We start from the raw sequence: 24127 nt of genomic DNA on the forward strand, positions 1-24127 counted from the left end.
ATACATGTCTTTACACATTCATCAAAACCCATACAATGCACATCATAAAGAATGAACCCTAATGTAAACTATGAACTTTAGTTAATAATGTATCAACATTGGCTCACAATTATAACAAAGGTATCACACTAATTATGTAAGATGTTAATAATAGAAGAAGCTGGTTGGTGGGGAGAGAACATGAGGACATATATGGGAACTCTGTACTTTATGTAAACCAAAAAGTGTCCTAAAAAATAAAGTACTAATAAACTTTTAATTCAATAAGTATGTATAATGTAGTTAATATGTAGAAATGCCTGTTGCTAACTTAAAACTTCTGAATTCAAAAAAGGAGTAAATCTTGAAACATGAAGAAAAAGTAATTGATTCATGGGCTGCTTATCTTTTATATTCATTGCTTTAAAAAAATAACACACATACAGAAAGGTACACAAATTATAAATATAGAAGCTTAACAAATAATTCCAAAGTGAGTATACCCTCATAACCACCATCCAGGCCAACAAATAGAACATTGCCAGCCCTCAGCAAGTCCACTGTTCAGGAACTTGTAGTTCCATAAATTAATTTTGTCTGCTTTTGAAATTATTAAAATGGAATTATATGAGATGTATCTTTTGTGTATGACTTCTTTTGCTCAACACTATGTTTATGAGTTCCATCCATATTGCTGTGTATAATTCATTTTTATTGCTGTGCTGCTTTCCATTGCATGAATATATTATATGTTATTTATATATTGACACTTAAATTGTTTCAGACTTTGACTATTCTGAAAAATGCTGCTACAGATATTCTTATACATTTTGGTGAACACGTGCACAAAATTCCTGCTAGATCTATACCCTAGGAGGGCGCTTTCTGGGTGATATGGTATGTTTACTTTTAACGTTAGTACCTAATTCCAGATAGTCCACAGGAATTTACACTCCCGCTAGCAACACTTCAACACTTGTTATTGCCAGTCTTTTTCATTTTTGCGATTTTGGTGGGTCTATAATAGTATCTCATTGTGGCTTTATTTTTAATTTCCCTGATTGCTAATGAGGTTTTCTACCTTTTTGTGTATTTATTGGTCATTTGGATATAACTTTGGTGAAGTGGCTGTTCAAGCTTCATAGCTGTTTGTCTTTATTTTTTGAGAGAGAGAGGAAACGCACGTGTGCACATCCCACGTATGTGCACATCCCACGTACATGCAAGTGGGGGAGTAATGGGGAGAAGAGAGAGAGACACAGAGAGTGAGAGAGAGAGAGAATCTTAAGCAGCAGGTTGCACACTCAGGGCAGAGCCAGACACAGGGGCTTGATCCCACAGCTTTGGGATCATGACCCAAGCCAAAATTGAGTCAGATGCTTAACTGACTGAGCCACCCAGGTGGGTGTTTTTAAATGGGAATTGTTTGTCTTTTTCTTATTAATTTCCTTGATATTATCAGTTACATATTTTGGAAATGACTTCTCCCAATCTGTGGCATCTGTTTCAGTCTTAAATGTTTTTTTATAAACTGAACACTTAATCTTTTCCTTAATGATCAGTGTATCTCTTATCTAAGAAGTCTTTCTATTTCCCAAGGTCATAAAGATATCCTCTCTTATAAGTCTTCTAAATTATTATTTTTGAACCTTTCACATCTGGAACTAATTTTTGTGAATGGTATGAGTTAAGGGTCAAATCTAGTTTTTCCTCACATGGCTATCTAGCTGAGCTACCACTATTTATTTAAAAGATCATTCTTTCTACCATTTTTATTTGGTACTGTCTTTATCATAGATCAAGTCTCTTCTACATCAGTATTTTTTGAGACTCTGCTTCACTGTTATTCATCTCACTTTGCTCCAATTCCACGCTGCCTACATCTGAAGATATCTAGGAGAACAAGTCATTCCTCTTTTTCTTTTTTCAATGCTTCTTGGCTGTAATTGGGCCTTTACATTTTTCAGTTAAACTTCAGAATCAGTCTGTCAAACACACACATATACACAAACATCTGTCTAGAATTTTTAAAAACTGAAATTGCACAAAATCTATATACAAATTTGAGGGAAACCAACATCTTTAAAATGTAGTCTTCCAATTCAGGAGCCTAATTGTTTATGCTTCCATTTATTTAGGTCTATGATTTCTTAGAATAATGTTGTATAGTTGTATGTATTTTATAGCTTATGTGCTTTATAAACATACAGTTGATATGTTTTAACATTTATAGTTTTTATGCTTACATGTTTTATAAACCAAGTTTATATGTTCCATAATTTTATGCCTTATACATTTCATAGTTTTTGTGTAGTGTTTTATGACTTTCATCTGTATTGTTTTATTTTTTTATTTTATTTTTTTAAAACCACTTCACTTTTTTTTTTTAATGTTTTATTTATTTTTGATACAGAGCAAGACAGAGCATGAGAGGGGGAGGGTCAGAGAGAGAAGGAGATACAGAACCGGAAGCAGGCTCCAGGCTCTGAGCTAGCCATCAGCACAGAGCCCGACGCGGGGCTCGAACCCACGAACGTGAGATCTGACCTGAGCCGAAGTCGGAGGCTTAACCGACTGAGCCACCCAGGCGCCCCTGTATTAAGTTAAAAAAAATTTTTTTAATGTTTATTTATTTTAGAGAGAGACAGAGCGCAAGCAGGGGAGGGGCAGAGAGAGAAGGAGACACAGAACCTGAAGCAAGCTCCAGGCTCTGGGCTATTAGTACAGAGCCCAATGAGGGGCTCAAACTTATAAATGGCAAGATCATGACCTAAGCTGAAGTTGGCCACTTAACCAAATGATCTACCCAGGTATCTTGTATTAATGTTTTTGATACTACTAGAAACAAAGTTTTCTAATAATTTTATTTTCTATTAAAAGTTTAATAAATTTTTTTTACTACTTTGACCTTATGTGTAATATTTCATCTTACTATATTGTCATATTATTTAGAGTAACTTATTTGTAGGTTCTTCTGGATTTTCTGTATAGTCAATCATATGATCTAAAAATAGTGAGTTTTGTTTTTTCCTATCCAGTCCTATATCTATTTTTGCCTTATTATACTTTGTAATAAGAATTACATTAGCATTCAGAATGATGAATGTAAGTGATTAAGTGAGCATCATTGCTATTCCCAATTTTAAAGAAGTTTTCAACATTTCACCATTATAGTTATCATAATTTTTAAGTTAAATACCTTTTTAAAGATATTTTTAAACATATGCTTTTATTTAGCATGAATTAATGTTGAACTTTATTAAATACTTTTTATTAACCATCTGCTTTTTTATTTTTTTGAGAGTGTGCATGAGCAGGGGAGAGGCAGAGGGAGAGGAAGAGAGAGAGTCTTAAACAGGCTCCACAACTGTGAGGTCATGGCCTGAGCCAAAATCAAGAGTTGGAAGCTTGACCAACTGAGCCACCCAGGCACCCCAACCATCTGTTTAGATAGTTGTATAATTTTTGGAGAGGGCCAATATGGTGAACAATGTTGATTATCAAGCGCTAAAACAGCATTATACTCCTTTAATAAACCCATTTTGGTTGCATTTTCTTATACCTTTCATGATTTTATTTCTTTGTATAGGAATAGAAAATATTAACATTCTAATTCCTTAGGATCAAAGTTGATAGAGTATAAAAATGATTTTGTTGACTGAAGGATATGTTTGTGGCATATTTAGCAATATCATGACTCAGATACCTACAATAAGAAAGAGTTTTCCAGGAAATTCTTCCAAGAGGGTCCTAAATTTACTGAGAAATTTAGCTGGCTAAAGGCCAACCATTAAAGTTTTCTTATATATCCAACTGTGGTCTGGGTACAGAAGCCTTAGGAAGAAAGATTGTTATTCCTAATTTTTGTTAGGGTTTTTAGATTCACTTCACAACAATAAAGCCAGCACTTGAGATAAGCAATAAAAATATAAATAATGAAATTTATTATGGTGACAGTCCTTGAATATGAAGCATTACTTGCAAAAATGAAACTTGACTCAAACAGAAGTGTTCATCCAGGCCTTCAGCAGTATGAAGTATCTGGAGAAGCCTAACTTGGGTCTTAGAATTCTTGCCATGTTCTCTGAGCCATTTTATTTATGTCTAGATCATGAAATTTCCAAATCCTTTTCTTCCATGCCCCTGAATTAACATGGAAGACATAAAAGAGTAAACATAAAGTAACACTGAGCCATACCATATGATGAAGGCTGCCCACGGCTATTTAGCAGATTGGGTTCCTGAAGTCCTCAGAAATCAGTCATGCCAGTCAACACCTAGAAATGTGCTAGACTCACCTACTTATCAAGAACAAGCCATGGATAAGTTACTCTGAGCCTCAGGATTTCTGAAAGAAAGATGAGTCAAGATGTAGTCATTCGCGTTTCCTAAAGTTTGAGCAGCTACCTTGTTCCATCAATAGCTCTGAATGGCATGGTTCTCTCTTCTTGGGGAGCACAGGATAAAGCAGGACATGTTTTCTCTGTTTCCCAGTTCTTCTTACTCTTCTCTTTAGGACATCTTTGTATAGAGTGACTCTAGGAGATACAGATGTCCTGACTCATTCATAGCACGTGCCACAAGGAACAGAAATATGCAGCAACCAAGATTGCAGCTTTTTACAAATTCGGTATTTATAAGGCAGTGTTACTCTAATATAAGAGGGGATTAGGAGATAAACAGTGAGGTTCTCCATGGATATTTTAGTGAAGTTTTAAGGGTGCCCTAAAACCCAGGACTCAAAAGCTTTAGACAATGGGATGCTGGTAATAGCAGACTATGTGCTTCTGCAAGTGGTCAAGAATGGGAATAACAGGGGGCTTTTTGTGTAACAGAATGAAATACAGCTGTATTTCATTTTGTCATATGAACTAAGAGCTGTAACACTAACAAGAAAAGTTACCAAAGTCTTTCCAAAAACATCCCCCAACCTTTTATAAAACAAGTATCTGATGAATGTTGAATAAATACGTAAATAAATTTACTGATGTTTCATAGTAATATTCATTTGCTACCTATTTGTTCATTATCTGTCATCTATTAGCAGATGTAAAAGTTTTAAGAAGCATATATGGAAAATATTGTAAGTGGAAGCATCCTATTTCTTATTTTATTTTTTTCTGCAAATTTAGAAAAGATCACCCTAATTTTGATTTTACCTATGAAACACCTTGAACCAGTTTGTAGGACACCATTGTCTTACTGGAGCACAATCTGAGAAAATTTGGCTAAATGCAAGAGAAAAGTTCTATGATCAAGCAGCAATCTTGTCCCCCCCCACCCTTGCCACTTTTCTCCATCCTCAGCTTTATGGTAAATCACCATCAGTGCCACCACCTTCACCACCATTATATAGAGAGTTATTATCTGGCAAGTTCCATATTAAACTTTATCTATATCATCATATTTAATAGAGTAGATATTATTACCCTATTCGATATATGAGATTATCATTGCTACCACTTTATATAAAAAAGCAGAGTTGAGATTTAAATCCAGGTATATCTGACTCCACTGTCTCTTCTTTTCTTTTATTTATTTATTTATTTATTTTTTTTTTGAGAGAGAGAGGGCACAAGTGAGTGAGAGGCAGAGAGAGAATTCCATGGAAAGCAGAGAGAAAAAGAGAGAGAAGTGGGGCTCTGAAAGAGGGGCTTGAGCTCACCCAATGCGGGGTTGGAACTCACAAACCCAGAGGATCTGACCTGAACTGAAGTCGGATGCTTAACTGACTAAGCCACCTGGGCGCTCCCACTAATTCTTTTAACTGCTACCCTGTGATTCCTTCTTTATAACCCAACATATAGCAAGTGGAAAATGATAACCCATTATATTTTGTAAGCCTGTCAATAAGCCCTTTAATAAGGTGTTTAAAAACTTCTCAGTTGGGGGCAACTGGATGCCTTGGTTAAGCATCCAGCTCTTGATTTTGGCTCAGGTCATGACCCCATGGTCATGAGATTGAGCCCTGCATCAGGCTCTGTGCTGGGTGTGGAGCCTGCTTAAGATTCTTTCTCATTCTCTCTGTCTTCTCCTCCTCTGCCTGTCAAAAATCGACAAAACAGAACAAAAAAACTTCTCAATCATAAATCTATCACTCTATTACCCAAAGTGTTATCTGTATCCTATAATCAGGTTTATATACTCTAGAATATATTTTATAGAATTCGTTGTAAAAAAAAAAAGATGTTGACTGAAAAGCAAGAAGGAAAATTCTCTCAGGAGTTTTGTGAAGACAATGAAATATGGCTCAAATATCATTTTTTTCTTCCTATCAAGGCTTTCTTGACTCAACCATCTCAGAATTCCCTTAGCCCTTTCCCTGTGCCTTTAGCACCTTATCTCCCAACTGAATCCCAGAAATCTGCTAAGCCTTTTGTGCAGGTGCTGGGGATACAGAGACCAAAGATGCAGTTCCTGCTCTCAAATAACTCATGGTATTATTTCACAGCTACAGGGTGCTATGAAAAAGGAAGGGCAATTAACCAGCTAGAATAGGGTGGGGAAGGGAATAAAAGAACATGGGCTGGGGATTTTGACCCTTGATCCTAATCTTGCGGTGGGAGGAATTAGGGGGCTGAAAGTGTATTTGTATGGATGCACACACACATCTTGTGCCCATGTCTTCCAGGCAGAAGAACCAAGCAAGATGATCAGGAGAGGAGTCTGGCCTGTTTTGGCAACTGCAAGTACATAATTAGAGAAGGCCTGTGTGCAGGGTGTGTGCTGTGAAGTGGTTCAAGATGAAGCTGGGACTTTGTGAGCAATGTTGCCTGGCTTATTTCAGCTAGCATAATATTTTAAGATTGAGTAGTATTCCGTTTGTAGGCAGAAACCACGTTTTGTTTATCCATCATCTGCTAATAGGTATTTGGGTTGTTTCTACCTTTTGGTTGTAATGAGTAATGTTGCTGTGAATGCTGGTATATATAAATGCCTGTTTGAGTCCCTGCTTTCAATTTTGGGGTATATACCAGGGAGTGGAATTGCTGGATAGGATGGATGTTAGGAAAAAATGCAATCCTTCCTCCTGTGTGTCTCCTTTACCATGCTTGCAACACTTCTGACACCTCTGGTCACCAAATGCGTGGCTTTGTTTCCCACCCCAAGCAATTCTCTGTGGCCCCAGCTGGGTCTTACAATTTAACTCAATTCTGACACTATCTGCCCGGAAATAGCATCAGATCTCACAAGTGAAAGGCTCAATCTCATGAGATTGTTCCCTACAACAGACACCAGTTGTTAAATTGTAGGTCCCCAGGTTACCCACAGCCTCTGAAAACTTGGCTACAAATCAGAGGTTCCTGGGACCTCCTCCCTCTTGGATTCAGTTATTTGCTAGAGCAGCTCACAGGACTCAGGGAAACGCTTGTGTTTACCAGTTTGTTAAAGGACATGATAAAGGATGCAGGTGAACAGCCAGATTAAGAGATGCATTGGGTGAGATCCGGGAGGGTCCTGAGCACAGGAGCTTCTGTCCCTGTGGAGCTGGGATGTGTCACCTCCTGACCCGTGGATGTGTTCACCAACCTGGAAGCTCTGTGAATCCCATCCTTTTTGGATTTTACGGAGGTTTTCTTACATAGACATGATCCATTATTAACTCCACTTCTAGCCCTTCTCCCCTCTCTAGAGAAGTGGTTGAGGAGCGGGAGGTGCCTGAAAATTCCAAGCTTCTAATCCTGGCTTGGCCTTTCTGGTAACCAGCCTCTATCAGTAATTCAATAGGCACAGTGAAAATTCTGCGTGCTGTTAATATTCCCTCATCCCTTCCTCTATTAGATTGTCACACTGCAACTCTCTTTTCTTACTTTGTTTGGGATTTTCACCTTTTGAGCTACTGATTAATCATTTATTATTAAATTTATCAATTCAAAACGTATTTATTGAGCACCTCTGGTAAGCATCAAATGTTAATAAAAGTCAGGGCATGAGTTCCAGAAGATGACAGTAAAAGTAAGCTGAGTAACTAGGAGTCTGTCCTGTGGTGGCAAGTGGCAGGTAGTGGGAGTTAGCCTACAGTGCAGGGCTTGAGAGACTGGGATTCTAATGATACAGGAGGGGTGCTGAGAGGAAGGAAAGGTCATTGAGGAAAAAAATCCTCCATATAACATATTTTCCCAGGGCTCATACTTACTAAATCTATGTGGTAAATATGGATATGTCCAATTTGTCTTTGTTAACTCCTAAAAATACATATTTACATTTCCATCTTTAGCACGTAGCACATCTTCCATAGCACCATTTTAATAGTTGTTTCTATAGGGAATTTTATCTGTAACTTTAAGTGTCTCTGAACTAAGTAATGCTGGACACTGGTAATTTCAGGTGTTCCAAAATGTGCCCAACCTGGAATTAGAAAAACTCAGAGCTAGAAAAGATCACTCTTCTCTCTACAATTCATAGATGAGAAAACTGAGACTGTAGGATTTCACTGAATCTGCCAAAGTCACATAGCACATTAGTTGTTAGTGGCAGGGTGTAAAGAACTCCGCTGCTCTGATTCCGTTATATCCCCTGCTGTGGTCATATTTCCAGCAGAATGAATGAATCCGAGAAAAACCACTGTAAATGTCCATGTGTATCATTGTATTCACCCAAACTTGTATTCACACAAAAATCCCAACGACTTTCCCATTTTCTCCAATTTAAACTGACAACCCATGATTATGCCATGTTGAAGCAACCTCACCTTTCCAATTTGTGACCACAGCCCATTTCATCCCCAATTCACTGCACACAACAACAAAATTCAACAAAGAGAAGATTTGGCATCTAACGAGAACTGAAGTAAGGTCTGTGGCTTACAGCCTTACTCATTTAAAATTTTACCTTTTATAAAATGTGGCTTCTCTAATTTATAAGATATACTCAGGTCTAACCTGATTATTATAATACTGCACCCATTCTAAGAAAGTATAGGTATATCTATAATGCATGTTTACATCTTCAGCAATCACGAAGTCATGAATTTCTATAATCCTTTTTATTCAATTTTATCAAAGGCCTTAACGAATGCAAGTGAGGTATGCATTTCTCACTAAGGAAGAAATCATGATTTTCTCAGAATATAGCCTCAATTAATGTGCCCAGTTTTCATGGTGTTTGAGCTATGTGGTCCTCAAAACACAGGTTAAATCTGCAAAATAACTTGCAGTATGGCATAAACAAGCCTAGTAATCAGTAATGTTATAAAAAATAATGTTTTAAAACATGTTTTGTTCTCCTTAAGAACAAGAAACATATTGTAAAGATGTCTCCCTTCCTCTTTTCCCCTCTCATTCTTTCTTCTCCTACAGGATTCTTGGCACTGAATTTTGAACTCCTGTGGATGGGTTCAGTTATGAATGTAGTGATTGGGGAAAGCTTCCTGTAATCTTAGCTGGAGCAGTTATTCATGGGTTTATAAGGTTTGCCTTCAAAGCTGTAATTTGTATGTAAATGTTCAGTTTTAGCTTTGTAAGGACAGACTTATGATGGTTCAACTTAAGATTTCTCAATTTTACGATGGGGCAAAAGGAACATGCATTCAGTAAAAACTGTACTTCGAACTTCGATCTCTAATCTCTCGTGACGCTAAGCAGTGGCAGGCGGCCACAGCTCCCAGTCAGCCATGCGATCAGGAAGGGAAACAACCCACACACTTAAGACCGTCTGTACCCATACAACCATTCTGTTTTCCCCTCTCAGTATAGTATTCAATAGATTAGATATCTAATACTTAATTATGAAATAGATGCTTTTGGCCAACTGTAGGCTAATATAAATGTTTTGGCATATTTAAGGTAGGCTAAGCTGCTGCTAGCATGTTCAGTAGGTTAGGTGTATTAAATGCATTTTTTATTTAATGATATTTTCACTTTCCAATGGTTTATCAGAATATAACTCCATTATAAGCAGAGGGATATTTATACTCTCATTAGTCCATATCATCCTAAGATGTAGCCTTACAAACCTGTAATATACAATTTTTACTCCCTAAAATCAAGTCACTTCAGGTGCTGGCCTACCACATCTACTGTTTGGGATCTGTGGATTTCTTTTTCTGAAATGAATTCTCTTCGTAGAGTTTATTTTGGGAGCTTAATCCCATTCTCAGCACAGAAGAATTCTCTTTACGTTAAGGGGATCAGCAAGTCTGATTCTTTCAAACTATAAAAATGAAAATATTCATAGCAGATTACATTGATGGATAAAATTGGTTTGGTTAGGATTGATTCACTCTGAAAAATAGTGACTGAAAATAAATTGCTATCCCTAAAGACAATTATTGGCATGAAACAAAGTCAGCTTCACATACGTACAAAACCTAAGGGAAATAGCCCTGAGTGAAGATAATATGTACTGGTGAAGCTGCTTTTGAAAAAAGAGGAACATATTGCCAAAGATTCAAACTCATTCCATTTGGGGCAGCTTAATTGCACAAGCTTTATGTTAATTATTGTTATGTTAAAGCTTTGGCAGTTTTACAAAAATCTCAAACTTGTATGTGCAGGTTTAAAATACCCTATTTCAACGGCTCAGAGTTAGGCTAGGAAAGCATTTCAGAAAATGGCAACCTTTAGCAATGCTTTTTTGTTTTTTTTTAACCTATAGTCACCTTATAATTTATAGTCTCATAGGAATTTGCTTAACAAATGTGGACGTGATTAGTTGCCTGCTTTCCAAAAACCTAGCCTGTATTCTTTGGTGTCATGATAATGCTATCTGCCAAATGACAGGCTTTCAAAAGTCTGAGAAGACTTTGCTGGTGAGTGTAATCTGTGCATTTGGTATGAATTCTCCTCACAGTAGATCTTTGGTAACAGAGGTTGAGTTTTCAATAACCAGCATTCATAGAAAGGTATGGATTCACAAGTCATAACAGTGTAAGGAATAAACAGTGCAAACTAAGCCATCACTCCTGTGTACTATGGACTACTGGAAAACAATTGAGTAACCTTCCCTTGATTAAAAAAAAAAAAAGATAAGGAAAAGTTTGTAAATGCTCTAAGACAAGGATAATTTGACTCAGAGCCAGTCACTTACATTGAAAAGGGGAAAATAACTGAGATGATGATGATGAAGGTACTTGAAAGTGGTGGTAGTAGTAACTAGACTGGCACATAAGGGGAAATTTGGGGAGGTGGGAGGTTTGGCAAGAGTTTAAGGTATACACTGAAGAAAAATTATTGTCTTAATTTTGTGTTAATGACATTTAAATAGTTGGGTGGAGTCTTGGAGGACCAGGTCAGGATGACTGTAGCTATATTTGATGCTTCTTTTCTAAGATCCTATTCATGGGGAAATATATATTTTCACTATTAAGAAATGGTGGTATCATTTGCCAGTGGAGGGTCAGCAGAATCATCATTAAGTTTCACACATTAGTTTTTGGTGGCCAAAGAGGTGTGACAGAGTGAAGATCTGGGTACTGTTGATGTCACTGACAAGTTAGGTATGGTGTAGGAAACATGGGCATGAGGCCATCTTGGAGGTGGAAGAGAGAGGATCAAGGAAGAGATGTCTTTGCTCAAGCCACCTCCCCCATCTTGCCTCTCTAATGGGTCCACCCTGGGGATTCATGCCTCTGCGTCAGGGGCTCTGCATTCAGTGGATTTGGTACTGCTCATAAGGCCCATGATGAAAATGAAGGCATTTTATGTTGCTTTTGGTAGTGGTGAGTAAGGGATGAAGTTTCAACCTAGCTCTCAGATCTTGAACTGGGCCAGAAAATTCCTGGTTGCAGGCTGATTCAGATTTTCTCTACTACTATATTTATCATCAAAGTTTGCCAAGGGTTTAGAAGAACAGATAAAAAAAAGTCAATAGCGTCCTAGAAGATGGTAGAATGGTTTCTTAACTTCTTATTTTCCTGGTACAATTAGACATTCTTGCTTCAAACATCACCAAGAAGAAAGCTTTTATACTCTTAAGACTGAAACAGTACTGAGAAGCAAAGGTAGAAAACTGCATTGACTTCTTGGTCGGCACTTCAAAACAGATTTCAATACTGTGAAATTATCTTGGGAGTTGTTATCTCTCAAACTTCAGGTAGTTAAGGATGATTATAAGACATGTTCTGTTGCTTAAGGATTTGCTGACATCTAATGCCTTTTTTTCTCAAAATGAATGCAGCAGTGACATTTGAGTTAATAAAGGATCTGAGAAAGAGGTGACCTTTAGCTATACTTTTATTACCATTACCTTTCCACAGTCTTAACTCCTCTGCCATGACCCTCCCACCCACACACACCCTACCCCCTTCCTCACCATTATTAATCTAACCTGAATCACTCTATTCTTCTCCAAGAGAACACACCCCAGTAACAGCAGTGAATCATAGACATTCTGGGTTCTCTGGTCTGTAACAGACTTGACAAAATGCCAGATCTAATAAAATAAGACAGGGACTTCAGACGAAAGGAGCTCTTTAAGGTTCTTGTTCAGTATACTATCTTCAATATTACCAGATGAGTTTTCTATTGTCTGGTGGTGGACAAGTTTTTATCACACAATGCTGTTGGCCCTTCCCATATTTTCCTGCTCTAAGTTGCTATCCTACTCAGTAAGGCAACCTCTCAGGCATACCTAATAGCTAGTTAAGTCAAGGGCTCTCTCATAAAATCTGTTTGGGGCGCCTGGGTGACTCAGTAGGTATAGCATCCAACTTCGGCTCGGGTCATGATTTCAGGGTTCATGGGTTTGAGCCCCATATCTTATCAGGCTTTGGACTGAGTGTGGAGCCTGCCTGGGCTTCTCTCTCTCCTTCTTTCTCTGTGCTCCTCCCCAACTCACTCTCTCTTTCTTAAAATACATAATTAAACTTAAAAAAAAATAAAAGAAAATCAGTACTTGCTTAATGTAGCTAAAGAATGTTAAACAGTTCTCCCACAAAGGTCACACTTTGATTAAAAAGTCAATCAATTACAGGCACCTGGGTGGTTCAGTCAATTGAGCATAAGACTTTGGCTAGGTCATGATCTCATGGTTTGTGAGTTTGAGCCCTGCGTTGGGCTCTGTGCTGACAGCTCAGAGCCTAGAGCCTGCTTCAGATTCTATGTCTCCTTCTTTCTCTGTTCCTCCCCTGCTCACACTCTGTCTCTCTCTCAAAATAAATAAACATTAAAAAAATTTTTTTAAGTCCATCAATTGCACATTACAGAATTCCATATGAGATCTTCTGGTAATAGAGAAAACAAATAGTAATAGCTTATTAGTTACTCAAAGGGAAATTTATAAGATGATAGAGCACTAAAACACATCTTCTTTACCATGGACAAATCTATGAGAATCAAATTCATGGCAAGAGGAACACAGAGGAGAGTTTTTGAAGATTTTCAACTTCTATACAAATGTCAGAAGAAATATTGAAATCTAGTTAAGAGAATTTAGTAGACTTGTTAGTGTTATAAATTTGTATTAAATTTTGTTTAACCTGCCCTAATAGACATTATAAATCAACTCAGTCATGTGGATTTTACACAATACTTCACCCAAATGGATTTTAATTCTGGTTTTAAAAATGCGCATTTATATTTTTCACTGTCAAAAAATATCTATAGATACTAGCTATATCTACATGATATGAAAAATTGTGTTAAAGCACAAAAGTAGATGGAATGGAATTTAGGTCATCCTGAGATTACTGTTAAGATTTTAAAAATAATACTATCGCCAAAAATTTTAAAAATAAATCCAGTGAAATGAAATTTTAAATTGTGGCTTAAATGTGTGTGTGTGTTTATATGGTGAAAGAGAGAGAGAGACTATTTTCTTCTTGCTATTAAAAAAGAATAAAAAAGCCTCATAAAGATTTTTAGGCCTATGTCATCATTCCACTGACAATAATCACAGACAAGAACTGGAAGAAGCATTTTACCACTCCCTGATGAATAACACAGTAGCTAACAGTAGCCTTGGGTATTGGAGAAATTTAAAAACACACAGAGAAAGCCTGCCTTAGGTTAATAGTAATTACTATTATCACTGAATTCTATTGTTCCAATTGTTCTCTATGGTAGGGTAAGGAGTCCTTGCCTTCTGGCTCTCTAGGGTAGTATTTTTCCCAGCCTGAAAAGTTTCAAGTAACATACAATGTCCTGTGTCACAAAAGACCCCTTAGAAGCCAATCAATTTCCAGCTAGGAGGGAAATGTTTGCCAGGTTTTATTTAAAGGTACAATGAAAACTATGGGGGGCTATGTTCCAGACCCTCTACACTAAATTGAGAATGGAAGGTATGTTTCTATTTGGGATGTCACAAGAGTAAGTAAAACACCAACCGTAAACCTGGGAAGATCATTCAGTTCTTACAGCCCATGGAAGTCAGAGATGTAGGTCAACAAATTCGCATTTCTGAAATACAGGTTTTCCTGAGTACTTATTCTGAGGTTCTTTGAAAATCTGGCCAAAACAATCCCATTTAATATACCAGTTCACATAATAAGCAAGTCCGAACATTTGCAAGGCAAGATGTTGTTTTCCTTTATGCAGCAAGCAAAAACGCAGCTCTAAGCTTAGGCTGTCAGGATAAAACGATTTTGGAGCAGCTGATTTTAGAGAATCATAAAAACAACCCAACCTTACGCCCCAAGGTATAAAGAATATGCAGAGTCTGCATTGTGCTTCTAGCGTCAGGACAAATCATTCTGCCTCTTTAGTATAACTGATGTCAATGGGTGAGTAAAGGGAGAAATAAATGTGCACACAGACCTGTGGCTTGGTGAGGTGAGTAACACCTGTATCAGAAAATCATGAGTTCTCCTTTTCATTTTGTAACTTCCTTGAGGTTAATTTATATAAGTTTTGAAAAATTTTAAAGTGGAATATACATTATTAATTAATTATATATGGAGGCACCACATTTTCTGTGATTTTTTTTGGCTTAAATTATGTAGGATCTTATAGATTACAGCATCTTTTTAAAAAATGTGGCCTTTTGGGAGAGATAAGTGAAAGGATGAAAGAATTATATGATGCATATCTTTTTTAAGTTTATTTTGTGTGTGTGTGTGTGTGTGAGAGAGAGAGGGGGAGGGAGAGGGAGGGGGAGAGAGGAGTGGGGGAGGGGCAGAGAGCAAGGGGGAGAGAGACTCAAAATTAGGCTCTGCAAGGTCAGCCCTGAGCCCGTTCTGGAGCCTTAACTCATGAACCGTGTGAGATTATTACCTGAGTGGAAACCAAGACGCTTAACCCATTCAGCCACCCAGGTGCCCCTATGACACACACCTCTGTATCAATTAGGTGAATATAGTTGCATATATAAAATAACAACTATTGAGTGCTTTCCCCTGTCATGAATTCTCATTTAATCCTCCAGTCGTAGGAGGGCGGTACTGTTATGCCTATTTTCCAGATGAGGAAACCAAGGTGCAGAGACACTACCTTACCAGGCATATAAAATAATCTCAGGATTTGAACCCAGGCAATTTGCCTCCGAGGTCTATATCCTCAATGACTGCACTGGGTTGTCTTCAGGTTCTATATTTGACTGCCTAAGACTCAGTTAATTCCTCAGGGTCCTGGCTACTTTTAAGCCAGGAAAAGAGACAGCATCAACATTTACAATGGTCATTCACTAGGGTTGAAAACACCAGCTCCTTAAAAATTCCCAATTTGCATGTGACTCAGAAATTACTAATTGTCTCTCCCCAACCCAGTGCTCCACCCAATGTATTTAACTTGGCTGTTGCACAGCAACAAAACTCCACCACCGGGGAGTGAGGAATCTTTTTTTTTTTTTTTTTAACGTTTTGTATTTTAATAGTAATCTCTGTGCCTAACGTGGGGCTCAAACTCACCAGCCAGAGATCGAGTCCCGAGAGTCCCACGCTCTTCCCATTGAGCCAGGCAGGCACCTGAAGGAGGGTTATTTTAATTTTTTACTTATCTTGAAAAAGAGAAAGAGAGAGAGAGAGAGAGAGAGAGAGAGAGAGAGAGAGAGAGAGAGAGGGAGGGAGGGAGGGAGGGAGAGAGAGAGAGAGAGAGAGAGAGAGAGAGAGAGAGAGAGAGAGAGAGAGAGAGAGAGAGAGAGAGAGGGGGAGGGAGGGAGAGAGAGACTATAAACGGTGACAGCAGAAAGCCACAGCGGGGCTCAAACTCACGAACTGTGAGCCCTGACCTGAGCCAAAGTCGGACGCTTTACCCCGAGCCACCAAGGCGCCCCTGAAGAAGGGTTATTTTAGAGGAATGCCCTGCCCAGTGTTCAGCAAGGACCATATCTGCCTCAAAATATCTTTATTCTGGACCAATGGTCTGCCTCCTGTATAGCCCAAAGCGGCTACATGCTCACAGATTTGACCAGACTTGAAGCCAAGCTAAAGAAGTTAAATTTTGAGGTTTCCAGTAGAAAACCTATGACAGAACCACCGTTTGCGGCATCAAAGGCTGGAAATTACTTCAACTGCATCTGCCGGGCCTCTTGGAGGTATTCCTAACATGTTTGATACTCAGCGGGCCACACAACCCCGCGCTGCTCTTTTCTGGTCTCCGCTCAGGGCGTTTGCAGCCGTCAATTTAACTCACAGCCGGCTCTGCGGCTTTTCGTCCCGCCGCCTCTGAGGAAGGACGTTTGCTGTGGCGAGCAAGGCCAGGAACCATCGAGAGGCAGGAAAACGAAGGGGCGAGGGTGGGAGGGACGCTCAGACGTACTTCACAAACCAAAAAGCCAGGAAGCTGGAAAAAAAGGCGAGGCCACGAAAGAGGAGGGACGAGACGCCCGGGAAAGAAGCACCGCCCACTCGGAATCCGTCAGTCTTCTCAAGCTCAGCCCCGACCGCCCCCGACGCCGCGGAGGCTCTAGGCCGCGCGCGCGCGCACGAGTCCGCAGGTCTTCGGTGTTGGGCGGAGCGGAGCTGCGAGCGTCCTCTGACCGGGCCAATCACGCGTCTCTGCCCCATCCGCGTGGCCCCGCTCAGCCTCCACTCCCTCACGGGCGCTCGGGCCGCGCGGGCGCAGTCCCGCCCTTCTCTCGGCGCTGGAGCGCAGAGTTGAACGCGACGGCCAATCTGTCCAATCGCGCGTCTCTCCTGCCTCCCGTGAGGCCCCGCCCCTGGGAGGGGACCGACTGCAGACGAGACTGAGCACATTTTCAGCTTTGGGGAAAGGCGAAGGAAGGTAGCCCGTCGGGCAGCGAGCGAGTGTCGGAGTGAGGGCCTGCTTCGGGATCGGTTGTGGAGTCCAGTAAAGCTCCCTTTCCGCGATTAGGGGACCTCTCAACCCCCCCTCCTAACAGGCCTCTCGAGGGCTAGTGTGGGTTTTCTGCCGTGGTGGGAGGAAGGAAGGAACTCCTCCCCCTCCCCACCCCCAAGTAAAGTTGATGCCTTTGTTTGAGGAAACAAACTTAGGCCAACACTCCTTTCCAGGGTCTATTCGCTACTTGACACAGACGTATATATATCTGCGCTTCTGTCGCTGTTCCTCAGGCCTGGTTCTAGTCACAGGGCTTTTTAGTGTTTAAGATAGCGTGACAGGTCTGATTGTTTTCCGAGGCAAGATTTCATTTGTATTTCCTTTCATTATAAAGCTGGTGTTAAGAAATTAAAGAATTTCAGAAGAATTCCAAGGTGGTGGTTCTCCCTAGCCCCCATATGGCAGATTTGAAGATGGAGAGAGTGTGTATACGAGATGCTAGTTAATTTGTCCCGAAAAAACTAGCAGTCACCACGTGGATCAGCATTGCTTTAGGAAGGTAAATGGAAAACTGCAGAAAGCCCAAGAATGAATCACAACTAAGTGAAATTGTTGCTGGCTTACTTGTGACTTAGATGTACAACAATAAAAGGTTCTTTTTACAAAAATTGAGTGCATAGAGGTGCGGGTTAATTTTATATACATTCTGATTTTTCTTTTTTAGAGGTAAACCAAGATTACATTTTCAAGATGGAAAGCCCATCCGACTCAGCTGTGATTTTACCTAGCACTCCGCAGGACTGTGCCAGTACACCCTCTTCCCGTACAAGTAGTTCAAGAAAACAAGTATGAATATCTTAGTTATTCTAGTGGAGCTTGTCTGTATTTATAGGTATTGTGCCAGTAGTGGGTTTAATGTTTTCTGAAGATTGTTAATTTACATAATGTGTAGATCAATAAGTAGATATTTTAGCAACTATTAAATAATTTTAGGTCTTTATCCTAAGCTAATGAATGGGTTTGACTCCCTGCCTCCCCAAATTTTCATCTTGAATCCATTATTTTCGCTTAGTTTCAGATCAGGTTAGTACAGAAGTCCAAATTGAGGAAGTTTGAATCTGCCCTATCCTGAACGTTTTTGATGGCAGGATCTAGGTCTTTTCCTTAATTTTTAATTCTGAAGCACTCAGTCGTGTCTGGCATGTGCTGACCCAGTGTTTGTGAAGACGGGGATAAGTGTGTCAACACTGTTTTAGAAGTGTGCTGATAAAATAAAATGAAATTAATGGTGCTTGTCGGAATTAAAGACATTTTGTGATGGTTTCTTTGTATACATGGAGATATAAAGCCATCTAGTGGTGTCTCCTGTAAGGTCTTTATTTACATGTTTTTCTTGATTAAGGTTTTGTGCTTTTTTCAGCCTATGAGCGCAACACTTAGAGAACGATTAAGGAAAACTAGATCTTCATTTAATTCCTGTGATAGTGTGGTAAAACGTCTTAAAGTAGAGAATGAAGAAAATGATCAGACCTTTTACAAGAAACCATCTTCAACAGAAGAAAACTGTTTGGAATTTCAGGAACATTTTAAACACACAGACAGTGAATGTGAAAGTACATATTTTAAAAATACCTTAAAGAATATCAGTGCATGTGAATCTCAGTCACTTGATACTAAGTCATGCAGTGATCTCCAAAGTGACTTTGCGAAGGAGGATCTTCCCAACCAGGAATTAAGTGAAGAAAGAGCAAAATTGGTGAAACAGATTGAGGAGAAAGAGGACCTTCTTCGGAGGCTAAAACTGGTCAAAATGTATAGATCAAAGGTGAGAATAATTTCAGAACATTTTTTTTTCAGATAAATGATAAGTAATTTCAAAGAGAAGTAAGTTTATTTTAGCATAATAAGCAATAAGCTAAGTATCCAGAAACCTGGCTTCCCACAACTGAAACTGAAATGTAAGTCATAGATTTAGAGGAATAAAAGTTTCGAAACACCAGATACAACTCTAAAAATTGCCAGCTCTCATTTAATACGCAGTTGAAGCGTTTCTCTCTAGGTGCCAGCCTGTAGCGAGTATCAGTACCAAATGGTAGATCCAAGTACAATGAGAACAGAAGTGACAGCCTCCAGTGAATGATTATAAAAACTAAAAATGGGCCACAGAGTACAGTAAATAATATTTTTAGTAGTAATCTTGTGTTCTTCCAAGTTGTTAAAATGCTTCAGGTCTTTTGGTAAACACAATAAATACCGATTTTAGATTTCAGCCCAGATAGATTGAAATAAATAGAAGCTGGGCGCTTGGAAGAAGATAACGTTTACTTACCTGGATTGCTCATGGGTATGTCGTTCCTCCTTCCCTGGCAATGTGGAGTGAGTGGTGGGATAGTATGTTTTATTTGCTGTCTTGAATTTTTAGGATTTTTCTAAATATAAGTACTTGTGTTTTATGAGATAGTGAATGTTGAAAAATATTAAGTTGAACATTTTATTTTATATTCATTAAGTTGAATATTTTCATTTTTTTAAAAAATAAAGCTGTAATAGAAAAGGGTCTTGTTTGTTTTTACCTATATTGTTGCTTCTCTGCATAGTTCTTCCCTACTTCATGATTTGATGTCCCTGAGGGTAAGTGAGCTTGGACCAAACAAAACAGAACCCAACCTGAGCTGTCATTGTAACCATTCTACTGAAAACCATCCTACTTTTGCTTAGGTAGAAGTCTCAGTCCTGACCAAGTATGTTACCCCTTAAACCTACTCAGCTGACCGATTTAACAACTTTCATTAAGTATGTTAAAATAGGATGCCTATCAGGGCGCCTGGGTGGCTCAGTCAGTTAATAAGTGGCCAACTTCGGCTCAGGTCATGATCTCACAGTTCATGGGTTCGAGTCCTGCATCAGGCCCTGTGCTGACAGCTCAGAGCCTGGAGCCTGCTTCAGATTCTGTGTCTCCCTCTCTCTGACCATCCCCTGCTTACGGTCTCTCTCTGTCTTTCAAAAATAAAAAAATAAACTAAAAAACATTAAAAAAATAGGATGCCTATTACTGACATATCTTTATTTTTTTCCTATTTCAGAATGACCTGTCTCAGTTACAGTTGTTAATACAGAAGTGGAGAAGCTGTAGCCAGCTGTTGCTGTATGAGTTGCAGTCGGCTCTGTGTGAGGAGAACAAGAAACTCACCCTGACTCAGTTGATAGACCACTGTGGGTTAGATGACAAATTGCTACACTATAACAGAAATGAAGAAGAATTTATGGGTGTTTAATTCACAGTTTTTTCCCCAGAGTATTTTTGAGAATGCCCATTTAAAAGATACTTCATACATTCATTTTAAGGGGAAGGTAGAAAGCATTATGGCTTAGAGAAAAGTATCTTGATAAATATCAATTTAGAGCACTCTGTTATATAAATCTAAAATAAGTTCTAAAATGAAAATTTAGCATTTTGGATAAATTTGCCAAAGATAATGACATTTAAAGAAACATGAAATGAAAAAAAAGTAAATCACGTTTAAAAAAATAACGGGAATTTCTGGAAGTCAATTTTCACACATTGTTTTGTTGTATGAAAAAGTTTTGTTTTAAATGTTAAGAAATAGTTCATTCTGGTGAATGTCAAAACCTAAAGTGGTCTAAAACATGCATGCCTGTCTCCTAAGTTTATGAACCTTGTTTCCATCCATTTGCCACATATTTCCATCTGGATTGTATACCACATAATTAAACTTGTTCATATGTCCAAATATTATATTTCCCTGTCTTCAAATTTGCTTTTTGTATTCGTCATCTCACTTAGTGAAATGGCCATCTATCTCTTGCAAAACAGCATATCCTTGTCCTCCACTTCAAGGCCTACAAGGTCCTTCACCTCCATCTACCTTTCTAGCTTTATCTTCTCAGTTCGTAATGACTCCTCAGCCAGAAACCCACCTTCATCGTATTGTGTTTCTGGCTGCTGTGTTACCTTGTCATTCTGTACACAGAATATGACTCAAGCTGACCCAGCTGGAGAATTGGAATTGGGCTCAGGAAAAGAAAGCCCATTTCTTTTTGTGGCTGAAGCTGTTGTAGGTAAACTTGGAAGCAGAAAAGCTGGTATACTAAGAATATAACTAACACTAAGATAGTGTGTGATCTTACTAAGAAAGGCAGCAATGATAGATGGGGAGAGAGTTGTAGAGACCAGTGGCTTGCTGGTTCTAGCTTCCAGTTCTTCCTGAGGGCCTTCTGGATTTCTACTTTGGATCCTTTTAAGGGCTAAAACAGCTTTACTTATTAAAAACATCTTGAAAGAAAGTACTTCCCTACTAGTAGGTAAATAGCCAATACTCTGAGGCCCTTCCTCCTCCAAATGTACCCCATTAAAAAAAATTGTTTTTAATGTTTATTTTTGAGAGAGTTAGAGCATGAATAGGGGAGGGGCAGAGAGAGGAGGAGTCACACAATCTGAAGCAAGCTCTAGGCTCTGAGCTGTCAGCACAGAGCCCGAGACGGGGCTTGAACCCACAGATCTGAGATCATAACCTGAGCTAAAGCCAGACACTTACCCAACTGAGCCACCCAGGAGCCCGAAGTATTCCCCATTTTTGACCAGTCCTGCCCCATGATCTAACAAACTTAATATTTGGCATAGCAGGAAACCGCCAGACCCTGGTCTTACATCCATTCTAATTGTTAGTGTCCACCTCCCCCCGCCCCCATAAACCCTTCTCTAAGCACACACACAGATTCTTGCCTTCTAGGCCCTGCCGTTATTATTTGCTGTGAACCCAAGAGGACTGGCCTAGGCTTCTCATGGGCCTCCAGTGACCCTGAGATTCCTGAATGGGCATCCCTAGGGACCTGTGCTGTTTTGAGCCTATAATTATGCCTTCCCTGCTGCTTGCTGCTCAGCCAGATGGCCTAAGTGTGGAATGAGGAGTGGTTTCCCTAGTGATGATAATGGCATTTGGCTGCAGCTACTCACTGTTGGTGAGCACATCCTCTAGAGTCACCCTTACATGTCCACTTGGAGGAACTATAGCATCAGTGGGACTCTGGTTCTGGGAAAGTTGGGGAGAGCAAGATGGGGACATAGTAATGGGCATTTCCAAGGCACTGATTGGGTGCTAAGGGCCCCAGCAGCCCAGTGGACGTTCCTGCAACAGGAGGTGGGTCAAGGAACATGGATCAGGCTTATGGGACAGTTTGGGATACCCAGGATGCCCATGAGGTGGTTCTCTTTTTACTCATTTCTGTTGAATTGCACTTCTATTTAATGGGATATATTTGTTAGTCACTGAATACTACTTTACAACTTAAAAAAAATTATTTATTTTGAGAGAGAGAGGGAGACAGAATCCCAAGCAGACTCCATCCACACCATTAGCAAGGAGCCTGATGCGGGGCTTAAACCCACAAACTGTGAGATCATGACCTGAGCTGAAATCAAGAGTTGTGCATTTAACAGACTGAGCCACTCAGGGGTCCCTGAATACTATATTTTTATTCATAAAAATGAAAGCTATCACTTGGCAATTGTTTTCTGCTAGCTTAAAAAATATATTAACTTGTTTGAATATTTAAGTTATCAGCATCTAGGGGGCACCTGAGTTCAAGCCCTGTGTTGGGCTCTGTGCTGACAGCTAAGAGCCTGGAGTCTGCTTCTCTCTCTGCCTCTCCCCTACTCATGCTCTCTCTCTCAAAATTAAATAAATGTTAAAAAAAAAACTTTTTAAATTATCGGCATACCAATTTTAAAGATGAGGAAATTTAAGATAAAGTAGTTATTTAAAAACTAAATAGTTATTGGCGTGCTTGAGTGGCTCAGTTGGTTAAGCATCCAACTTCGGCTCAGGTCAAGATCTTGCAATTAGTGAGTTCAAGCCCTCGTCAGGCTCTGTGCTGACAGTGCAGAGCCTGGAGCCTGCCTCAGATTTTGTGTTTCCCTCTCTCTCTGCCACTGCTCTGCTCACACTCTGTCTGTCTCTCTCAAAAATAAACAAACGTTAAAAATTAAAAAAAAAAAGTTATTTAAATCCCTAGCACAGAGCCCTACTAAGTCCTGTGCTTAAAACTGTGCTATATTTTTCGGTTCTGATACGATGACACATTAATTTTCTCCTTCTCTTTTAATTGTAGTACCACCTTCTCATGTGGTCCTCTGCTCTTGCACATCAATAATTCTGTTCATTGGCATCTATGTCCAAAATAAAGTCATATATGAGTGCATCAAAAACCCATAATAACCACATGGAAATATCTTGGTTTATTTGGGGTTACATAAGTTTTATGCTGCCATGCCCCAAAGCCACAGAGACATTGCTGCAGCCAACCTACTTCATGGTTAAATCTTAGCATCCCCTTGCTTAAAAGCTTAGGATAAGTTTTATAGTTTATTTCACAGATAGCAATGACGGACCCAAACACATGGGCAGAAATCATGATGGCGATGCTCTCATGAAGGTTCCTGTTGATCTTATACAATGCCAAGTCCAGCCCACCATCTGCTTTTGTGCAGCCTGCAAGCTAAAAATGGGTTTTACATATTTACCTGATTGGAAAAGACATGAAAAGAAGAATAATATTCTGTGATATTTCAAACTCTGGTGTACTTAAAGTTGTGTTGAAATATACCACTCCCATATATTTGCATATTAGCTATGCTCTACAACAGAGGTTACAACTGCAACTTGTCTGCAGTTGTGCAGAATCAAGTACTTGTGGCAGAAACCACGTGGTCCACAAAGTTTAGAATATCTACTATCTGTTTTGAATCTATTTTGTGTATGGTGTAAGAAAGGAGGGGAAATGGGGGGGTAAGTGGGTGGTGGGTGTTAAGGAGGGCACTTGCTGTGAAAAATGCTGAGTTTTGTATGTAAGCTATGAATCACTAAATTCTACACCTGAAATAAATACTACACTGTATGTTAACTAACTTAAATTTAAATAAAAACTTAAAAACAAAAAAACCCCCAAAAAAACCTGTGCTATATTTGACCCAATTAATTATCTTACTACTTTATAATATAGATAATATTTTCAAGGAC

The 24127-nt window shown here is 39.2% G+C and overlaps 2 protein-coding genes across 8 annotated transcripts in view; one reads left to right on the forward strand and one right to left on the reverse strand.

Moving 5' to 3' along the window:
- Positions 1-16793, reverse strand: part of COL17A1 (collagen type XVII alpha 1 chain) — an 87783-nt gene extending 70990 nt beyond the window's left edge. The window contains exons 1-3 of the mRNA XM_029932525.1: positions 16611-16793; positions 15761-15817; positions 4387-4517 (exon numbers count right to left, since the gene is read on the reverse strand). The gene's annotated coding sequence lies outside the window, so the exon portion shown is untranslated. The remainder of the gene's footprint in view (positions 1-4386; positions 4518-15760; positions 15818-16610) is intronic.
- Positions 16794-16948: 155 nt separating this feature from the next.
- SFR1 (SWI5 dependent homologous recombination repair protein 1) lies at positions 16949-20847 on the forward strand. Of its 7 annotated transcripts, none has more exons than XM_029932527.1 (5): positions 16949-17075; positions 17485-17649; positions 17815-17936; positions 18511-18915; positions 20174-20847. In XM_029932527.1, exons 3-5 carry the CDS (start codon positions 17841-17843, stop codon positions 20363-20365), a joined length of 693 nt encoding a protein of 230 aa, XP_029788387.1. In that variant the 5' UTR covers positions 16949-17075; positions 17485-17649; positions 17815-17840; the 3' UTR covers positions 20366-20847. The 7 variants fall into 7 exon arrangements, with proteins under 7 accessions (XP_029788387.1, XP_029788391.1, XP_029788388.1 ...); XM_029932528.1 differs by having other exon boundaries at positions 17068-17141; XM_029932530.1 differs by lacking the exon at positions 16949-17075 and adding an exon at positions 17084-17106.
- Positions 20848-24127: the final 3280 nt, after the last annotated feature.

The sequence above is a fragment of the Suricata suricatta genome, chromosome 2 (genome assembly GCF_006229205.1).
Source record: "Suricata suricatta isolate VVHF042 chromosome 2, meerkat_22Aug2017_6uvM2_HiC, whole genome shotgun sequence".
Classification (NCBI taxonomy): domain Eukaryota; kingdom Metazoa; phylum Chordata; class Mammalia; order Carnivora; family Herpestidae; genus Suricata; species Suricata suricatta.